This window comes from Mustelus asterias, chromosome 9 (assembly GCF_964213995.1).
Source record: "Mustelus asterias chromosome 9, sMusAst1.hap1.1, whole genome shotgun sequence".
Taxonomy (NCBI): Eukaryota; Metazoa; Chordata; class Chondrichthyes; order Carcharhiniformes; family Triakidae; genus Mustelus; species Mustelus asterias.
Genome location: NC_135809.1, coordinates 49282003 through 49302811, shown reverse-complemented (window position 1 = coordinate 49302811; position 20809 = coordinate 49282003). Strand labels below are relative to the sequence as shown.

The 20809-nt window shown below is 42.8% G+C and overlaps 2 protein-coding genes across 2 annotated transcripts in view; one reads left to right on the top strand and one right to left on the bottom strand.

Annotated features, from left to right (window-relative positions):
• Positions 1-20809, bottom strand: part of LOC144498681 (ADP-ribosylation factor-like protein 8B-A) — a 95341-nt gene that overhangs the window by 40242 nt on the left and 34290 nt on the right. Inside the window, exons 3-4 of the mRNA XM_078220162.1 lie at positions 11575-11648; positions 11279-11372 (exon numbers count right to left, since the gene is read on the bottom strand). Of these exons, the coding sequence (XP_078076288.1) occupies positions 11279-11372; positions 11575-11648 (168 nt within the window). The remainder of the gene's footprint in view (positions 1-11278; positions 11373-11574; positions 11649-20809) is intronic.
• On the top strand, positions 12173-12286 carry LOC144499120 (dolichyl-diphosphooligosaccharide--protein glycosyltransferase subunit 4-like). The gene has a single exon (XM_078221200.1). It carries the CDS (start codon positions 12173-12175, stop codon positions 12284-12286), a length of 114 nt encoding a protein of 37 aa, XP_078077326.1.

Sequence of the window (20809 nt, the reverse complement as noted above, 5' to 3'; positions counted from 1 at the left end):
CAAAACTATTAAAAACCCATTGTGCAGGCATGTTGGTGATTTTGACAGCAGTGTTGATGATTGTTTTAAACAGCGTCAAGAGCTGCCACTGCTGATGATGGAATTGCTAAGTTAAGCTAATAAGTGTCAGCGAGAGTGACAGTTAGACTCGAAAGCTTAACCACAAAGTGCAAAAGGGCAGGAAAACAGGCTGTCCAAGAAAGAAGTATCCTCGGGTTCAGGCAAGTATATAGGCAAAGAGGCATGACAAAGGAGGAATGCTTGGATTGATTAAATCAAGCGATAAAAAAAGGGTTACGAATGAAATTAAAGATGCAGAAATGGAATGTAACAGAACGAGCTCCAGCTTGAACAAGTAATTGCTGGCTAAAGTGTAACACTTGCTGTGGTATCGAAACGAGGCCGCAGGTTAGAAGAGAAGGCAATGAGAAGACATGATTCCTCCATTCAGTATCCTTTATGGAATATACATGATCTGTTTGGCACTGTAAATTGCTGTCTAAAACTATAATGTGTACAACCCTGCTGCATGACAATGAAAAAGAACTGCTACAACTTTGGGTTATCAGATTGAATCACTTGCACAAAATTTATCATACAGCCTGCAGCAACATGTTGCACGATCTGCGGCTGAGCCACCGTGAAAACCAAAAACCGACTATTGGGTGACAACGGTTATCCTTTGACAACACGGCTCATGGATCCAGAGTGCAATGCAAATACACACGGACAGTGCACGTATAACAAAAGCCATGCTGCTGCATGTGTGATAATGATGTGGAGATGCCGGCGTTGGACTGGAGTAAACACATGTGTGATAAGCCAGACCTGTAGGCTGCTTCAACAATGTTTTCATGCACAATATGATGAAGAGGGAAGGGAGGCAACCAACCCAGCCTCTTTCTGCTCAGGCTGTCCAGAACAGGCTCATCTGACTATGATAGCAGTGAAAGCAATCACAAGTTCCCATTCACCAACAGTCCCCACCTTACCCTCCCTCTGTTACAGTGTTCACTTGGCCACAATGCTGAAAGAGAAAAAGTCCAAACCAAATTTATTAAACTTTGCCATATTCCAAGACTCTATATTGCATCCATCAGTCAACAAAGCATTCTTGTGCATTTCCTTGCAAAAACAGCAACATTCCCTTAGTGCCCATCTTCCACGTACCATTGTCCTACCTACGCAGTGCTATCCCTGTGACTGCAGCACAGCTGGTGGAAGGTTGCTGAACTTCACTGGGTTTCACTGCAGGTGACTTTGCAGAAAATCCTTGAACACTGGCCCCAAAAGGCACAGCTTCACACTGCAACACCTTGACCTGGCCATTAGCAGTCTTGCCTGACTGACAGGCAGCATTAAGGTTCAGTGACAGTTGGGGTGCGGATGGAAAAAATGGTGTGTGTAAAAACTCTGGGGAAAGTTGATGCTGGACTCCTCTATACTCCCTGACGTTGAATGCAGACTTTCCAGCAGACCCGTTAATGCACCGATTGTCCTTACTCATAAGCTTTTATCTACAGGCCACCCAAAATCCTCAGAGTCCTCTGCTGCAGGATTTAATGTACAATCCCACCCTCTGGCAACCCTTGTTCCCTGTCCTCACAGCAGGGCATTAATGCCCAATTCATCACCAAATGCAGACCCCAACTCTAAGCTGTCCTGAGACTGACAGCGTTGTTTTCTTGGTCACCATCTCCCTGCTGTTCCAGTTTTTCCTCTCCCACCTCTGCCTACCCTGTTGCAATTCAGGGAGAAAGACACAATGATGGGGTTGTGCTGATGGGAGGTAAGACAAAGTAAGAGGCGCATGTTCACATCACCAGCACTTTGTAACTCAGTGTTTGCGTGTGTGTGTGAGCTGTGAAATATTGCAGCAGAGGTAAGTTCATGAGGATGAAGTGAAGCCAAGCATATATGTGTCACAATGTACAGAGGCTGGTGGTAAGTAGGTGATGTAGGTGTGATGGATTGAGCAGTGTCTGAGGCTTAAGGTGCAGTTTGTGGGACATGGCAAGAGAATATCAATTCACTGACCTTGACCATGGATGTGAGGCCATTAAACGTCTTGCACACTACGAGAATCCTGACATTGACCATCATGGCTATCTGCTCCCACAGCCTGTGCAAAGATTTTCTACAGAGTTTCCAATTTCTATGGATCCCGACCCCTCCTGTTCAGTTCTCCCATGAAGTCATCCAGAGTATCTGAGAAAGTTGGAGCATGCCATCTGCCCTTTTGCACCATAAATTAGTCTTCTTCTTACTTGTCTCCTGCAATCAATTCCAATTTCTGGCCAGACAGAACGTAACTACCCTTTAAGTAGTGCAGGCTAGCTTTGAGTGGTGGCAGCAAACCTGCCAAAACCAGCCCCACCCAGAGGTGTGCAACTACTAATTAACGTGTTTAACACGAACTACACAAAGCGAACGCGCTAATCAGCGGACAACAAGAAGTGCATCTGATAGTTGTTAATTAATTGTATTCAATCGGCAACATCATATTTGAATTTGTTAAATGTAACAGTTAACAAAACCAAAATGTGGACAAATTGCAGTTTTATTTAAATGCCTTTGAGATATACTTCTCAGTCACTATAACTGAAGTTGCATTTAACTGAATTAACCTGACAATATGAATCATAAGTTGCCAAGAACAGTGTTTCTCCGAAGTTCTCACTTACTTCAAAATAAGGAAATTTCAACATCATTTGGGAAGCATTCACTTTGAAACAATATTTTGTGGAGATTAAATGACAATGAGCACACCTTTAGCTATTGAGAGAAAAGTACAATATAAAAGCAAATTACTGCGGATGCTGGAATCTGAAACCAAAAAAGAGAAAATGCTGGAAAATCTCAGCAGATCTGGCAGCATCTGTAAGGAGAGAAAAGAGCTGACGCTTCAGTCCAGATGACCCTTCAGCAAAGCTAAGGCATAGAAAGTGGGAAATATTTATACTGCAGGGTAGGGAATGAAAGATGAGTCATAGCCACAAAAATAAGGGGAAAGGCTGTTAATGGCAGTCCACAGAGAGAATAAAAGGTGTGAATGGTCAAACGCAGAGAAGGTGGAATCAGAGGGTAAACTGTGACAGATGAAGGTGTCGGGGGAGAGGGGGGGATGGGTGGGAGAGAGGTAAAAATCGAGAAAAGAGGGGGGGAGAAAGGGGAAGCAAAGGGGGAAAAATACAGGCATCCTCGGGCAGCAACACTGAAATATTGTATATGAATGTTAAATATATTTCCTTTTTTTTTAAAAAAAGAGGCATTGCCTGTTGAAAATAAACTGATCATCTTGGCTACAAATGACCTTGGTGGATTCTTGAAGACTATCAGATATTGCTGCACGGTGTGGTTGAATACATATCACATAATATCAAAACAGAAAATGCTGGATAAACTCAGCAGGTCAGGCAGCATCTGTGGAGAGAGAAACAGAGTTAACTCTTCTCTCAGTCATCTGGACTCATAACATTAACTCTGGGTGGGACTTTCTGGCTGTGCTTGCCCCAAGATCGGTAATTCCCACCCGAAGTCAACTGATCTTTAAATGGTCTGCCAAATTTTCCGTCCCAACCATGACAATTCCTGGAGGTGGGCGGCGGGACCAGAAAATTTATCCCTCTGTTTCTCTCTCCACAGACACTGCCAGACCTGCTGAGATTTTCCAAAATGTTCTGTTTCTTATTCAGATTTCCATCATCTGCAGTATTTTATTTCTATTTATTACATTCATATCACATTCTTTTTCACTTCTGTTTTAGCAGGAACATTAACCAGTTTATTTTCAACAGACAAAGCCTCTTAAAATAAAAAGAGATATGGGTGGCACAGTGGCACAATAGTTAGCACTGCTGCCTCATAGTGCCGGGGGGGGGGGGGGGGGGGGGGTGACTGTGTGGAGATTGCACATTCCCCCCGTGAATGCGTGGGTTTCCCCCAGGTACTCCGGTTTCCTCCCACACTGCAAAGATGTGCAGGTTAAGTTAATTGGCCATGCTAAATTGACCCTAGTGTCAGGGGATTAGAAGGGCAAACATGTGTAGTTACGGGAATAGGGCCTGGGTGGGATTGTGGCTAGTGCAGACTTGATGGACCGAATGGCTTCCTTCTACACTGCAGGGATTCTTTGATTCTATATTTAGCATTCATATATAATATTCCAGTATTACTGCCTGATGATAGTTGTATTTTCTCTCAATAACTAAAGGTTTGATTGATTTGTCACATGTATTAGTATACAGTGAAAAGTATTGTTTCTTGTGCACTAAACAGACAAAAGCATACCGTACATAGAGAAGGAAAGGAGAGGGTGCAGAATGTAGTGTTACTTTCACAACTAAGGTATAGAGAAAGATCAACTCAATATTAGTTAGGTCCATTCAGAAGTCTGATGGCAGCAGGGAAGAAGCTGTTCTCGAGTTGGTTGGTACGTGTCCTCAGACTTTTGTATCTTTTTACCGACGGAAGAAGGTGGAGGGGAGTATGTCCGGGATGCATGCAGTCCTTGATTATACTAGCGGCTTTTACAAGGCAGCAGGAAGTGTAGACTGTGTCAATGGATGGGAGGCTGGTTTGCGTGATGGACTGGACTTCGTTCATGACCTTTGCAGTTTTTTGTTGTCTTGGACAGATAGGAGCCATACCAAGTTCTGATACAACCAGAAAGAATGCTTTCTATGATGCATGTGTAAAAGTTGCTGAGAGTCACAGCAGATATGTCAAATTTCCTTAGCCTCCTGAGAAAGTTGAGGCATTGGTGGGCTTTCTTAACTATAGTGTTGGTATGGAGGGACCAGGATAGGTTGTTGGTGATCTGGACACCTAGAAATTGAAGCTCCATTTCCACTTTGTCCCCATTGATGTAGACAGGGGCATGTCCTCCAATACACTTCCTGAAGTCGATGACTATCTCCTTCGTTTTGTTGACATCGAGGGAGAGGTTATTGTCGTTACACCAATTCACCAAATTCTTGATCACTTTCCTGTACTCTGTTTGAGATCTGACCCACTATGGGGGTGTCTTCAGCAAACTTGAAAATCGAGTTGGAGGGGAATTTGGCCATGCAGTCGTAGATGTATAACGAGTATAGTAAGGGGCAGAGGACACAGCCTCATGGGACAACAGTGTTGAGGATGAATCATAAAGGAGTATGATCATGAAGGAGGTTTGTTCCTATCCTCACTGATTGCAATCTGTGAGTTAGGACATCTAGGATCCAGTCACAGAGGGAGGAGCTGATCCACAGGTCACTGAGTTTAGAGATGAGTTTTGCAGAAATAATGATATTGAAGGTTGAGGTGTAGTGTGCTCATTTAATCTCCACAAAATATTGTTTCAAGTGAATGCTTCCCATATGGTGTTGAAATTCACTTACTTTGAAACTGTTATCACCAAGTACCTCAACTTCACACGTATATTTGGAGCCATTTTTCTGCTCTGCGTGATGGTTAAAATTACCTTTGGGCACAAGATGATCCTTTTAATGCAGTATTGTGATCCACAGGTGGCTCACGGGATGTTGAAAAATGGGTCGTCAAAAATGTTCCCCACGATCGCCTGACCTTTATTTCCATTTTTTCCCCCTGGGTAAAGTTTCACCACAGTACCATGTATGACCACATGAGGCAGAATAAACAGGTCAGTGCGTTTGGTGCGCTTGGTGTCTTTGCCTTTCTAGTAAGCCGATTGTAGACATGGAGCGTTTCATTGCACCAAATAGAGGGTCAGAGTCATCATTAGCCAATAAACCTACTGGCCAGGATCTCTCATCTGAATCTGCCGGAGACAGCGCTAATTGCTCCACCAAGTCTACGACAGGACAGAACAGTACTAATGTTAGCTATTAACAGAGGGCAATATATCCTGCTTTTACAGTCACCTACGTATTAAGACATCCAAAGCAAAAGCCCAAAATATCCAGGGACTCATTCTGCAAACACTGACACCAAGAAATAGATGTTTGCACTGAATCCAACTCTGTACTTTTTTTGGACAGCTTACTGAAGTCTGGCAACAGTCAACAGGTATAGTTTTTCTGGTAACTGTCTTTAAGGATTTTGGCAATTCTAAATAAGGGAGACAGAAGACTTTCACACCTCTCAAGCTGGGATGGATCTGAACAAAGTCCCACGAGATGAACAGGTAGTCAGACAGCTGCACCATCCAATTGTTCAATACAAATGTCTCTGCTGAGAGTCCATTATCTCAATTTGACATTTACCAGAGATTTATCTTGGACATTTGAATCATGTATGAATTGTTTAATGTAGTTTACTGTAATAGTGCACTAACTTGAGAAGTTTGAACTATTTTAGTTAACTGATCTATTGTTACAGAACTCTGAGAAATAATGGGCTATAATTTGTTGTCAAATTAACTGCAAGGCTAATTGTGCTAATTGTTATTTATTTACAAAGGCCACAGCAACTTTAGACAAGGGCAGCTGCGCCATTGAATATGGAAATCCAAATGTTGCTATCTGACATGAGCCACTTGGCCATTGCCTTCACAAAAATGGCAACTCGACACTTGCCTCACTATTGAAACATATTGAATGGTGTAAAGATGCTGCAGTGCTAATGTCATAGAGATACAGAAAAGGCCCTTCGGCCTATCACTATCTGCGCCGGTCAAAAACAGCCACCTAACTATTCTAATCCCATTTCCCAGCACTTAGTCCATAGCCTTGTATGCCTGGAAGATGCAAACTACATTCCTATCTACGTACCCGTTTAACAACGTGCAGTCAATCTCTCTGGCACTGATTATAAGTTTATAATTACAACTATTACAAATGTAGAATTCCAATCCTTTCAGTTTTAATTGCTGTTCAATATTCAAAATTAAATTTTTTTAAAAAATACTTTTTCTTTATCTCTTTATTCATCCAATCTCTATTTCGCTCTCTTTATTTCCCTTTCTGCATCTGATTTGACATTTAATTCACCCATTCAAACTTACACCTCTTTCTCAGTCCTTGCACTGTTAATTTCACAATCCTCCAATTTATGAGACACATATTTGCAAGTCCTGTTAACTCAGATCGCAGGAGCCGGGTGGCTAGAACCTGATCAGGTCACACCATCAGCAATTCACCACAGAAAAAACATTTTTAAAACCTAAACATGCAAGAGTCAGACAAAGTAACAACAGGCATGGAGATTAAATGCTGGCTGGCCGGCTACACCCAAGTCCTGAGAATGAGTATTTTGTTTTTTTTTTAAAAAAAGATGCTATTAGATTCCCTATCACAGCAAATGATGGCCTAATATCATCTTCCTATTGTGCTAACCAAATTAAATTAACCGAGTATAAATGACACTGGAATCAATGCGCTGATTCCACAACAGCTAATGAATGATACAGCTGTCTTGGGGTATCAATTTTCTGCTTTCTGTATGATGTAACAAAAGGCATTTCAATTTAAAAGTGCACATTTGTGTCAAAGTAAGTTTTTATTTTCAGTCATCATTCCCCCCTATTTACAAGGACTTTTTAAAAGCAGAATGCCGTCTCAAACTCTGCTGAACAACATTAGTAAATTACAAAGGTGTAAAGCAAGATAATTGTAACATTTGATTTGAAAGTATGATCCCCATGCGCCAGTGTAGAATTATCACAAAGCATTAATTGCTTTCCCTTTTCACTAGCAATTATTACTAGCACTGTAGTAATTTATCCACTTTTTGATGCAAACTATCACTCCTACCAACATGGAAAGAACTATTCTCCGATGACTGCACCATAATACGCAAAGCGACACCCTTCAGAGACCATGTGAATCCAATGATGTGACAATAACTGTACAAAATGAAGGATATAGAATGAAATTCATCCCCTCTTTTCACCAACTGCTGAAAGATGCTGTTGAATCTGATTCGCTTACGTCAATGGGACAAACTCCACAAAAACAGCATAAGGAAATTAAGAAACAGCAGGCACTGTTGTGAGTTGGATTCTGCAACTTCATTTCATTTGGCCTCTGGGAGTTGTGGCATTATGCCTATTAACAGCAGTCACAAAGTTGAGGCCTATTATTGGCTGTCTTTCTTATCAAGTTGAACATAAAACAAGCCATCTCTGATCTACAAAGAATAATGGCACTAACAGCATTGCTCAAAGGCATTGGGACTCCTTTTTGTTCACATATAAAGCCCTTTGGGGACATCCGGAGGTCACAGAAAATACTACTTAAATACAAGTCTTTCTTTCTGTGGTACTTAACAGAACCATGTACCTCTGGGCTGCATTACATGGCCAACTCAGCTGGGAGATGTTAAGAGAGCTAAAATTCAGGGTTGCTTTCTTGCTTTTATTATCTTTCTTCAAAAAGAGGCAAGTAAATACCGTCGGACATGACGATTCCCCAATTGTCATAATTATCATTGGCTTCCCAAAACAGAGCTATCATATATCCTCCAGTGGGAAAGTGCCTGGCCTGTACTTAGAAAATGCCAGCGGGGCAACTTCTGAAAGCCAGAGATCATTATGTTGCAAATTGTACAGACGAATCTTTTTTTTTTAATTCATTCGTGGGACATGGGCGTCACTAGCTGGCCAACATTTATTGCTCGTCCCAAGTTGCCCAAGGGTAGTTGAGAGTCAACCACATTGCTGTGGTTCTGGAGTCACAAGTAGGTCAGACCAGACAAGGATGGAAGATTTCCTTCCCTTAAGTACATTACTGAAACAGATGGGTTTTTTCCAACAATCGACAATGGTTATCATCAGTAGATTCTCAATTCCTGATATATTTTTTATTGAATTCAAATTCCACCATCTGCCGTGGTGGGATTCGAACCAGGGTCCCCAGAACATTAGCTGAGTTTCTGCATTAATAGTCCAGCAATAATACCACTGGGCCATCGCCTCCCCTTAGACCTACATCCCTGTATTCTCTGATAGTGTTACACAAAATCCATGAGCTGTCTTCAAGCAAAACACTGATGAGGGGGGGGGGGGGGGGGCGGCGGCGTGGAGAACAAAGAACAGTACAGCACAGGAAACAGGCCCTCCAAGCCTGTGCCGCTCCTTGGTCCAACTAGACCAATCGTTTGTATCCCTCCGTTCCCAGGCTGCTCATGTGACTATCCAGGTAAGTCTTAAACGATGTCAGCGTGTCTGCCTCCACCACCCTACTTGGCAGCGCATTCCAGGCCCCCACCACCCTCTGTGTAAAAAACATCCCTCTAATATCCGAGTTATTCCTCGCCCCCCCCCTCACCTCGAGCCTGTGACCCCTCGTGATCGTCACTTCTGATCTGGGAAAAAGCTTCCCACCGTTCACCCTATCTATCCCCTTCATAATCTTGTACACCTCTATTAGATCTCCCCTCATTCTCCGTCTTTCCAGGGAGAACAAGCCCAGTTTACCCAATCTCTCCTCATAGCTAAGACCCTCCATACCAGACAACATCCTGGTAAATCTTCTCTGCACTCTCTCTAACGCCTCCACGTCCTTCTGGTAGTGCGGCGACCAGAACTGGACGCAGTACTCCAAATGTGGCCTAACCAGCATTCTATACAGCTGCATCATCAGACTCCAGCTTTTATACTCTATACCCAGTCCTATAAAGGCAAGCATACCATATGCCTTCTTCACCACCTTCTCCACCTGTGCTGCCACTTTCAAGGATTTGTGGACTTGCACACCTAGGTCCCTCTGTGTTTCTATACTCTTGATGGCTCTGCCATTTATTGTATAACTCCTCCCTACATTATTTCTTCCAAAATGCATCACTTCGCATTTATCTGGATTAAATTCCATCTACCATCTCTCCGCCCAATTTTCCAGCCTATCTATATCCTGCTGTATTGCCCGACAATGCTCATCGCTATCCGCAAGTCCAGCCATCTTCGTGTCATCCGCAAAAATTGCTGATAACACCAGTTACACCTTCTTCCAAATCATTTATATATATCACAAATAGCAGAGGTCCCAGTACAGAGCCCTGCGGAACACCACTGGTCACAGACCTCCAGCCGGAAAAATACCCTTCGACCCCTACCCTCTGTCTCCTATGGCCAAGCCAGTTCTCCACCCATCTAGCCACTTCTCCTTGTATCCCATGAGCCTTAACCTTCTTAACCAACCTGCCATGTGGGACTTTGCAAATGCCTTACTGAAATCCATATAGACGACATCCACGGCCCTTCCTTCATCAACCAGGGAGAGCTGTGAAATTTGATTTTAAAAAATAGAGTTGCGTGGATGCACAAGAAAACTTATGATTTTTAAAAGAATTGTTTAATAGATATGAAATATCTGTTAAATAATTTAGCAAGCAATGATAAGGTTGTAAAAAGCTAAGGAATAAGGCTTTCCTCTTTGAATTTGTAGGCAGCTACGCAATGCATTCTGAACACCAGGGTCCAAATTTCTGTTCCCGGCTTAGGTGCAGGAGAATCCCTGGTTCTGTGAACCTTTCTTTTAAAAACAGCTGCATGGAGGTTGGACTTTCATTCCAAGGGGGTGGGAACCAGGCTGGATCACCCCACAACAAGTGCAGAGGCCGCCGGGTGTGGAGGAGGCAGGCTGACTGGAAGACTTGGCTTCCCTGCTATGGCACTTTCATTTTAAAGTTATTTTTAAAAAGTTAAAGCACGAAACAGCCCTCCAGCCTTTGTCCCTCCCAGCCTTCACAATCCCCATGCCCTATCCATTCGAACCTATGCCATCTCATGCCCTCCACCCACCACTCATGGCCTCTGATACCTCTTTGGCCCTCCATAGCTCCACAAGCCAATCCTTTGAACAAGTTAACAATTCTTTGACGTCTTTGACATTTTCCAAAGAGTTTATGCACTTTTCATGCACAATTAAGATTTTGTTTAACAATCCCAAAAGGTGCCTTACCTCTCCCAAAAGGTTGCCATATCTTTCCTAAAGCATGCCGTCGCTCTCCCAAAACTGTTCCGGGACCATATCCAAAGGGATACCTTACTTCTCCAAAGAGGTATCCTGGCGATCCAAATGAATCCACCAAGTTCAGACATGTTCTTACCTGGGCTGATCTTCAGGTTCCACACTCCTGGCCTACCAAAATCTCACATCAGTGGAGGCAATGGATGATTTAAATGGCCAGTTGCCACTGTAAATTGCACATGCGCAAATCCAGGCTCAACCCCACTCTCAACTCTTAGCCTTGCAAAAATAGGAAATGCTGTGTTTGGTGGTGGGGTTTAGAATTTCTGGCCATTTTCGCCAAGACGGAGAGGCTCTCTGCTATAGCGAAAACCTGGGCCAAGGTTTAAAAAAAAAGTTAGACTTACTGGAATTCCTTGCAACTGTGGTTTATCTAATAAGTTGTGAAGTTCATTCTTTGAAGCTTCAATCTTTTCATAGTCTGCTGCATCCACCATGTAGCTAAAAACAAGTCAAAGACAAGGTAAATGATGTGTAAGTGCACTCAATGTTAACAGGTTCAGTTGATTTGTGAAACAAGCTCAAGGTGGTTGGGGGGGGGGGGGGGGGGGAGATAGGGGAGGATGGTGGTGGAGGGGCAGCAGGAGAGCACGACACATGACATTAAAACAAGTAGGAAGATCATTACAATTTCAAAACTTACACAATAGCATTGACTCCTCTGCAGTAACGTTCCCACATACTTCGGAATCTCGGCTGACCACCAATATCCCAAATCTGTGGGGACAAAAACACACACATACGTTTATGCGGCACTTTATTGAACATAAAATACAAATGGTATTTGTAACTGGACAGTAAAGCATTCTGAAACTTAATCCAGTTTTCAGTCTGAAAAGCACATTAGAGTCAGAGAGCAATACAGCAGACACAGGCCCTTCAGCCCAACACCGACCATGGCGCCCTCCCAGCTAGTCCCATTTGCCCACATCCCTCTAATCCTTTCCCATCCATGTACTTATCCAAATGCTTTTTAAATGCTATTGTACCTGCCTCAACCACTTTCTCTGGCAGCTCATTCCATACACGCACCACCCTCTGCATGAAGTTGCCCCTCAGGTCCCTTTTAAATCTTTCCCTTCTCACCTTAATCCTATGCCCTCTAGTTTTCAATTCCCCTTCCCTGGGAAAAGACTAAGTGCATTCATCATATCTATGCCCCTCATGATTTTATACACCTCAATAAGATGGCCTGAAGCCAGGGCTTGGAGTGGAATCTAATTGTCAACCCCTCTGGAAAGATGATCATAGATGTACAGCTAGCAATCTTTGCCAACATGCTGTGGGTATCCCTTTTCCTCCTTGTTGTCCTGTACCATTATGTCGCTATTAAAAACCCCAAGAGGTTGGAGTAATGGAGTAGCATAGGACTGTACTTCTATGACAGTGTGAAGATTAGGACCAATAATGCATGAATTATTTTGAGAGATGGAAGCCAACTTAGATGAAATACAATGCACTTTGGACTTTGCCAATACTGCAATGAATAACAACTGCATTCATCATGTTTTGTACTAAGAATTATGCCATGTCAATAAATATTTGACTTGGGGGGGGAAAAAATATAGTCACCCCCTCATTCTCCTACGCTCCAAGGAATAAAGTCCTAGCCTGGCCAACTGCTCCCTATAACTCAGGCCCACTAGTCCTGGCAACTTTCTCGTAAATCTCCTTTGCACTCTTCAGTTGATCGATGCCTTTCCTATAACAGGGTGACTAAAACTGTACACAATACTCCAAGTGCAGCCTCAGCAACGACTTATACAACTGTAACAATGTCCCAACTCCTATACTCAATGCCTTCACATTCTGAGACACAATAAATTTGATCAAGTTGATATAGAGTTGGCAGCGTCACAACCAAATTATCTCAGAGCTCTGATAGTAAGGTTGGCATCACTCTCAGTATTCCAATCAGGCAGTAAACCCAGGGAGCAGCAAAGACAGGAGTCGGGCCACAAAAGATTTGAAAAGGTGAAAAGAAAACAGATAACATGTGACAGACAATTCAAAAGACAACTGTATGGAAAGGATTAATCAGACTGACTTCATTGGCATCAGCATGCTTATCAACACAGGGATACAAACCCTTCTTTGTAATTTTCCCAGTGTACACACTCTTTCAGAATAATTTCTGCACCAATTCTTTGAATGAGATTTAGCCCTATTCCTCTTCCCTACCTACACTCTTAATTTTTATCCCCGTTTATCCATTTCACTATTGTGGATTCCTCCACCACCAATGGTTCTCGTAGAGTATTCCATGTCCTAACAATTCTGTCAACACAAAGTTTCTCCTAACCCTTCAGTTATTTTGTAATGTTCTTAAATAAATGTGTGCCCTTTCATTATCTTCGGTGATCTAGTGAAAGAGAATGCTTTTCCTGAATCTAAAGCCTCTCCTTCCCCCATGCTATATTCATTAAAATCATACAGAGAAATTTATTGCATGGTAGGCCACTCAGCCCATTATGTCCAACAAGAAGCCACCCAGCCTAATCCCATTTTCCATCCATATGTAACATCATGTGCACATCCACAGACATTTTTAACTTTTATGAAGGTTTCTGCCTCTACTCGTCATTCAAGGCAGAGAGTTTCACATCCTCACCACCCTCTGGGTGAAAGGATTTCCCCTGGAATTCCCTATTACCCAGCTATTTATTAAATCTTTGCCCCTAATTATGAAACATCGAACAAAGGGGACAGGGTCTTCCTACCTATTTTATGTAGACCCCTCATGATTTTATGCATGTCAATTAGGTCTCCCCTCAGCCTTCTCTATTAGAAGGAAAACAACCCTAGCCTATCCAATCGTTTCCTGTAACTAATGCTGACTGTTGTTGATTCATGTGTCTTTCTAAATGAATTTATATCCTTTCTCTCCAATAACTTTCCTAACAGAGGTTAGGTTGGCTGGCCTCTAGTTATTCAGTCTATCCCATCTTCCTTGTTTAAACAATGGTATAATGTTAGCTGCCCTCCAGTTCACTGGTACCATGCCTTTATGTGGAGATGCCGGCGTTGGACTGGGGTAAGAAGTCTCACAACACCAGGTTAAAGTCCAACAGGTTTATTTGGTAGCAAATACCATAAGCTTTCGGAGCGCTGCCCCTTCGTCAGATGGAGTGAAAATCTGTTCTCCAACAGTGCACAGAGACACAACATCAAGTTACAGAATACTAATTAGAATGCAAATTTTACATTCTAATTAGTATTCTGTAACTTGATGTTGTGTCTCTGTGCACTGTTGGAGAACAGATTTTCACTCCATCTGACGAAGGAGCAGCGCTCCGAAAGCTTATGGTATTTGCTACCAAATAAACCTGTTGGACTTTAACCTGGTGTTGTGAGACTTCTTACCATGCCTTTAGCCAGAGAGGATTAGAAAATGGTAGTCAGTGCCTTTGCTGTTTTTTCTCTTGCTTCTTTCAACGCAAGACACATTTCGTCCTGGCCTGGGGATTTATCCATTTTTTATAGATGCCAAATCCCTTAATACTTCCTCCATCATTATGCTAATCCATCTAAAATTTCACACTCCTCCCGGATTGCAATATTTGTAGTGTTCCTCTTTTTTGTAAAAACCAAATTATTCATTGAACCCATATCTACATCCTCTGCCTCCACACACAGGTTATCCTTATGGCCCCTAATAGGCTCTATCTTTCTTTAGTTAGCTTCTTGCCCTTTATGTTTTTATAAAAAATATCTTTGGATTTTCCTTGATTTTATTTGCTAAGATTTTTTCAGGCTTTCTCTGTGTTTTTCTGATTTCCTCTCACCCCTAAACTTTTCATGCTCCTATAGATTTTCTTTAGTATTATGGCCTTGGTATCTGTCACAAGGTTGCCTTTTTTCAAGCCCCTTGACAACCAGGGGGCTCTAGGTTTGTTAGTCCCAAACTTTTCCTTGAACGAAGTATACTTGCTCTGAACCCTCACCATCTCATCCTGGAATGCCTCCTACCAATCTTGCACTGATGTACCTCACAAGGTACACTAAGGTGGAATTAGGAAGTCTTGTGGCACAGTGGGTAGTGTCCCTGCCTCTGAACCAGAAGCTCTGGGTTTGAGTCCCACCTTGGGACTTGACAGCCATGGTTGATAACATAGACAACTTAAGAGCGGATAGAGACTCCTAGGCAGCTATGCTTGATGCGGAGTGGTGCTCCTCAAGCTATAAGCCTCTGACAGACTAGCAACCTATTCCTGGAAAAAGTAGCAATAGAAATAGATGAAAGTCTGTCTTGTGCACTACTAGGTGCGGGAAGAGAAACAAATAATTAAGATGGTAACCATTTCACTTTTGAACTGAGAATGAAGCATACAATAGTAAACGAGAGATGCACCATTGGATATTGATTCCCAAGTTTCAGGGAACTATAATCCATTGGATTCAAGGATAAGAGTCACCCAAAAGGAAAATAACCATCTTAATAATCTGGTTTTAATTGATTATGCAGAACTGAGGTTGGGGTGTTGGTGAGGATGACTGGGAGGTGGCAGGGGTACAGAATCAAAGACATAATTGCCATTTCATGGAGTGAAACTTTTAATCGCAAGTCTAAGTAATAAGACATTGCTTATAATGACAAAAATAAAATTATACTGATCGTGTTAGCCCAGAAACAGTCACTTTAGTAAGGAAATCAGCATATTAATGAAAGAAATTGATACGGTATTAGTCCAATTAGATACTCCTTATTGTATTTACATTTTGTCATTATGTAGAAATATGCAAATTCTCAAGTGATAAGGAAAGTGGAATGGAAGATTCACACATTTATCAATGCCAATCAATAGCACAATTGTAAAATAACCCCTTAGTCACTATCTTCCAGTTTAAAGATACCTGTGCCACTGGGTTCCAACCAGTTTTCATGTTTTTTATTAGCTTTTTGCTCTTATCAAGTTCCATCCAAAGTCTACTCTTCATTAGCTAGAGTTTGGCACTGACAATGTCATTAACCTCTTTCACCACCTGCATAATGTGAAGAGCTGAGGACCCAGAAATGGAACGACATTCACTGCAACCCTCCCAGAACCTTACCCATTTGGAGCTGCATCATTTGTTTTGTTGCCAAGCTAAATCTCAAAGCAGCTAAAAAAAAATGCAGTTCATTGACCTGCCTTAAGCTTCTTTAAGAGCTGCAGATTTGGAGCTTCTGAAAGTTCAAGTTATAATGGATAACCTTAATCCACTAATTTAGTTATGTCCTCAAGAAATTCCAGTGGATACACAAAGCAAAACCTTAAATTTAAAACTATGCTCACCATCTTTTTAATGGATTCTGTGCCTTTTTAGATTAACACTGATAGGATTCTGGAAATAGCAACAGTACTTGGCTCACCATAAATGATCTTCTGGTTCTTTAATGCTGTTTGATTCAATTTCACAGTCACACGATTATACATTTCTATCTTGCATGGTACAATCCTCAGTTCTGGCAGCTTTAATATCATTTAGCTCTCTTCTTTAGTTACAAATAGATTTTAATCTTTAGGACTCCATCAATGAGTTTATTTATCTGCGGTCAGGCTACAGGGGCATCTAGCAAGCGTACTCATCAACCACCTTCTCCTTAAGATCTTAAAGGAAAATTGTGCAACTGGCAGGATTCACCTCTGCGCTGATGTGTACAATGTGCGGATCATTGTACACTGCTCAGTTCAAAGTGAACTTTCCAAGCAACCCTTCCCACGAAAAATAGCTATATAGCAAAGATTTGTAGCATACATTAGTTAACAGCACACTGGTTAACTCCATGCCAACCAAACCAACAGAAAATGCTGGAAAACACTGAGCAGGTTAGGCACCATCTGTCTGTGACCAGCTGTGTGTTTTTTTTTCCAGTATCTTCTATTCTTATTTCAGACTTCCAGCATCTGCAGTATTCTGCTTTTAAATTTGCCTAAATACCTAACTGCATCTTTTTATTCATTCATGGGACATGAGTGTCGCTGGCTGGCCAGCATTTATTGCCCATCCCTAGTTGACCGAGGGCTGTTGAGAGTCAACCCACATTGCTGTGGTTCTGAAGTCACATGTAGGCCAGACTAGATAAGAGTGGCAGATTTCCTTCCCTAAAAGGACAATAGCAAACCAGATGGGATTTTATGACAACTGTTTCATGGTCATCAGTAGATTCTTAATTACAGATATTTTTCATTGAATTCAAATTCCTCTATCTGCCTTGGTGGCATTCGAACCTGGGCCCCAGAATATTAGCTGAGTTTCTGGATTAATAGTCTAGCGATAATATACTAGGCCATCGCCTCCCCTAGTAGATACAGGAAAGCTGCAAGGTAATATAGCTAAGCTTCATATTCCGTGAACGCAAAGCTGCCACGCCGCTAGACTGAGGTCCAAGTGATGGCCCAGAGGGTTTGCCCCAACACAGGTTTAAGATGTCTGGTATTTTGATTCCAAATTTCTCACAAATGTCACCAGTGAAGCATATGCATCTGCATTCAGGCCAAGCTGAAAAATGAGCAAAGCTGATTACCAACGTCAAAAACCTGACACGTTCACAAACAAAACCAAAAGGACCCTTGAAACTAGCCCCGATCCAGATGTGATTTTACAGCCCCTAATTCCCACTCTGCCTCACTTTTTGGGCCCAGGAAGGGCACAAGCCTGATTTGCATGCACTACCATCTCATTAGCAGGCATCATGGTACATCACCCACCCTCATTGTATCTTTCCTTCTGGACGTGGCCTCTCGTATGCACCCTGGGGGCTTGCGAGGACTAACTAATCTGGGAGCTGGTGATGGGGAGACCCCGAATGCTAGCTGCCCGTTCAATGCAGGAGGGAGAGATAACTTGCACTGAGGAAAGGGCTGTGATGATCCTCAGAAATACTGCGAATGTTTGACTCCGGTCTGGCTCCTGCCAGCTCACAGACTCCCTGTGGCTTGGATCATTACAGAGCAATGATTCACAGAGTCACTCATCTCTCCTCATGCTGTTTCAGGAGAGGGGGGCTGGAGGCTTGGTTAGAGGATTCCCTGTATCATTACTGAGTCCTTAGTGCATGGAAAACACGACTGAGATAGAATCATTAAATAGAGGGGATGGAGGCAGCGCTATATGTCCCTAACAATGGATGTGCCATTGCTGTCACCAATCAGTGCAGTTCGGGCAACGTAAAAATGGTGAACAAAGGTGAGCTTAAATACATAGTGAAATCAAATATATAAAAATGTCAGTGCTCTGCATCTCAAATGCCTACCATCACGTGTGTCCATGCTGTGCAACTACAACTTCCTAACTCTCCTGAACCCACCACTACGTCTAGGTGTCTCCCCAGGATGCACATTTGAGGTTGGAACGACCTGCTGCCCGAGATGACCTTGGCGGGCGTCCTCTGGAGGGCCAGGACCTGGAGGGCCCTGTCCTACTTGTGGGTGGCACGGTGTTGTGGTGCCACCATCTTCTGTCTGCTGGGTTGGCGGCACCTCGCTTTTGGAAAGGGAGTGATCCTTAGGAAGGCCAATTTCAAAAAGTGTGGGAAGGGGAACGAAAGCGATTCTGTAGCATCTATTCAACAGACATGAATGAAAGCAGGAAAGGGCAGTCCCACCCCGCTGGATGATGGAGAATCATGGAGGGGGATGATGTGGTCAAATGTGTTGAAGGTCGTAGGCAGATCAAGAAGGATGAGGAAAGGCAGTTTACCTTGCTCAGTGACAAAGAATGTAATTTGTGACTTCGATAAGAGCCACTTCAGTACTGTAGTGGGGGGATAAAAACTGATGAGGGAATTAAACGGGATAAGTGGAGCACATATTTACAAGACTATAACACATTTATGGATTTCAGAGGAAAAGGAGGTTGGACATGGGATGGGAGTTTGCAATGAGGGCATGGATGGTACGTGGGACTGGGATATCACTGCAATTACTGAAACATGGCTAAGGGAGGAACAGGACTGGCAGCTCAATGTTCCAGGGTACAGATGCTATAGGAAAGATAGAACAGAAGATAAGAGAGGATGGGGAGTTGCACTTTTGATCAGGGAAAACATCACGGCAGTACTGAGAGGGGATATATCCGAGGGTTCGGCCATTGAGTCTATATGGGTAGAACGGAGAAATAAGGGGGAAATCATTTTGGTAGGGTTGTACTATAGGCCCCCAAATAGTCGGTGGGAAATTGAGGAGCAAATATGTGAGGAGATTACAGATAGCTCCAAGAAAAATAGGGTGATAACAGTAGGGGGTTTTAACTTTCCCAACATTGACTGGGACAGCCAAAGTATTAGAGGGTTGGATGGAGTGAAATTTGTTGAGGAATGTGTATTCAGGAGGAATTTCTCATTCAGTATGTGGATGGCCCGACTAGAGAGGGGGCAAAGCTTGTCCTCCTCTTGGGAAATAAGGAAAGGCAGGTGACAGAAGTGTTAGTGAGGGATCACTTTGGGACCAGTGACAATAATTCCATTAGTTTTAAGATAGCTATGGAGAATGATAGGTCTGGGCCAAAAGTTAAAATTCTAAATTGGGGCAAGGCCAATTTTGATGGTATCAGGCAGGAACTTTCAAAAGTTAATTGGGGGAGTCTGTGGGAAGGCAAAGGGATGTCTGGTAAGTGGGAGGCTTTCAAAAGTGTGTTAACCAGGGTTCAGGTTAAGCACATTCCTCTTAGAGTGAAGGGCAAGGCTGGCAGAAGTCGGGAACCCTGGATGATTCGGGATATTGATGCCCTGGTCAAGAAGAAGAAGTGGGCACACGACATGCATAGGCAGCTGGGATTAAGTAAATCGCTTGAAAGAGTATAGGGGGTGTAGGAGTAGAGTTAAGAGAGAAATCAGGAGGGCAAAGAGGGGACATGAGATTGTTTTGGCAGATCAGGCAAAGGAGAATCCAAAGAACTTCTACAAATACATAAAGGCCAAAAGAGTAACAAGGGAGAGAGTACGGACTCTTAAGGATCAACAAGGTCATCTATGTGTGATGGACGAGATCCTATTTGAATATTTCTCATCAGTATTTACTGTTGAGAAAAGCATTGATGTTAGGGAACTTGGGAAAATAAATAGTGATATCTTGAGGAGTGTACATATTACAGAGAAGGAGGTGCTAGAAGTCTTAAAGCGCATCAAGGTAGATAAATCCCTGGGACCTGATGAAGTGCATCCCAGGACATTGTGGGAGGCTAGGGAGGAAATTGTGGGTCCCCTCGCAGAGACATTTGAATCATCGCTAGTCACGGGTGAGGTGCCCGAAGATTGGAGGGTGGCAAATGTTGTGCCTTTGTTTAAAAAGGGCTGCAGGGAAAAGCCTGGGAACAACAGGCCAGTGAGCCTCACATCTGTGGTGGGTAAATTGTTGGAAGGTATTTTGAGAGACAGGATCTACAGGCATTTAGAGATGCAAGGACTGATTAGGGACAGTCAGCATGGCTTTGTGAGTGGAAAATCATGTCTCACAAATTTGATTGAGTTTTTTGAAGGGGTAACCAAGAAGGTAGATGAGGGCAGTGCAGTTGATGTTGTCTACATGGACTTTAGCAAGGCCTTTGACAAGGTACCGTAGATTGTTGCATAAGGTTAAATCTCATGGGATCCAGGGTGAGGTAGCTAAATGGATACAAAATTGGCTTGATGACAGAAGCCAGAGGGTTGTTTTTCAAACTGGAGGCCTGTGACCAGCAGTGTGCCTCAGGGGTCGGTGCTAGGTCCACTGTTATTTGTCATTTATACTATCGATTTGGATGAGAATTTAGTAGACATGGTTAGTAAGTTTGCAGATGACACCAAGATTGGTGGCATAGTGGACAGTGAAGAAGGTTATCTCGGATTGCAGCAGGATCCTGATCAATTGGGCCAGTGGGCTGACGAATGGCAGATGGAGTTTAATTTAGATAATTGC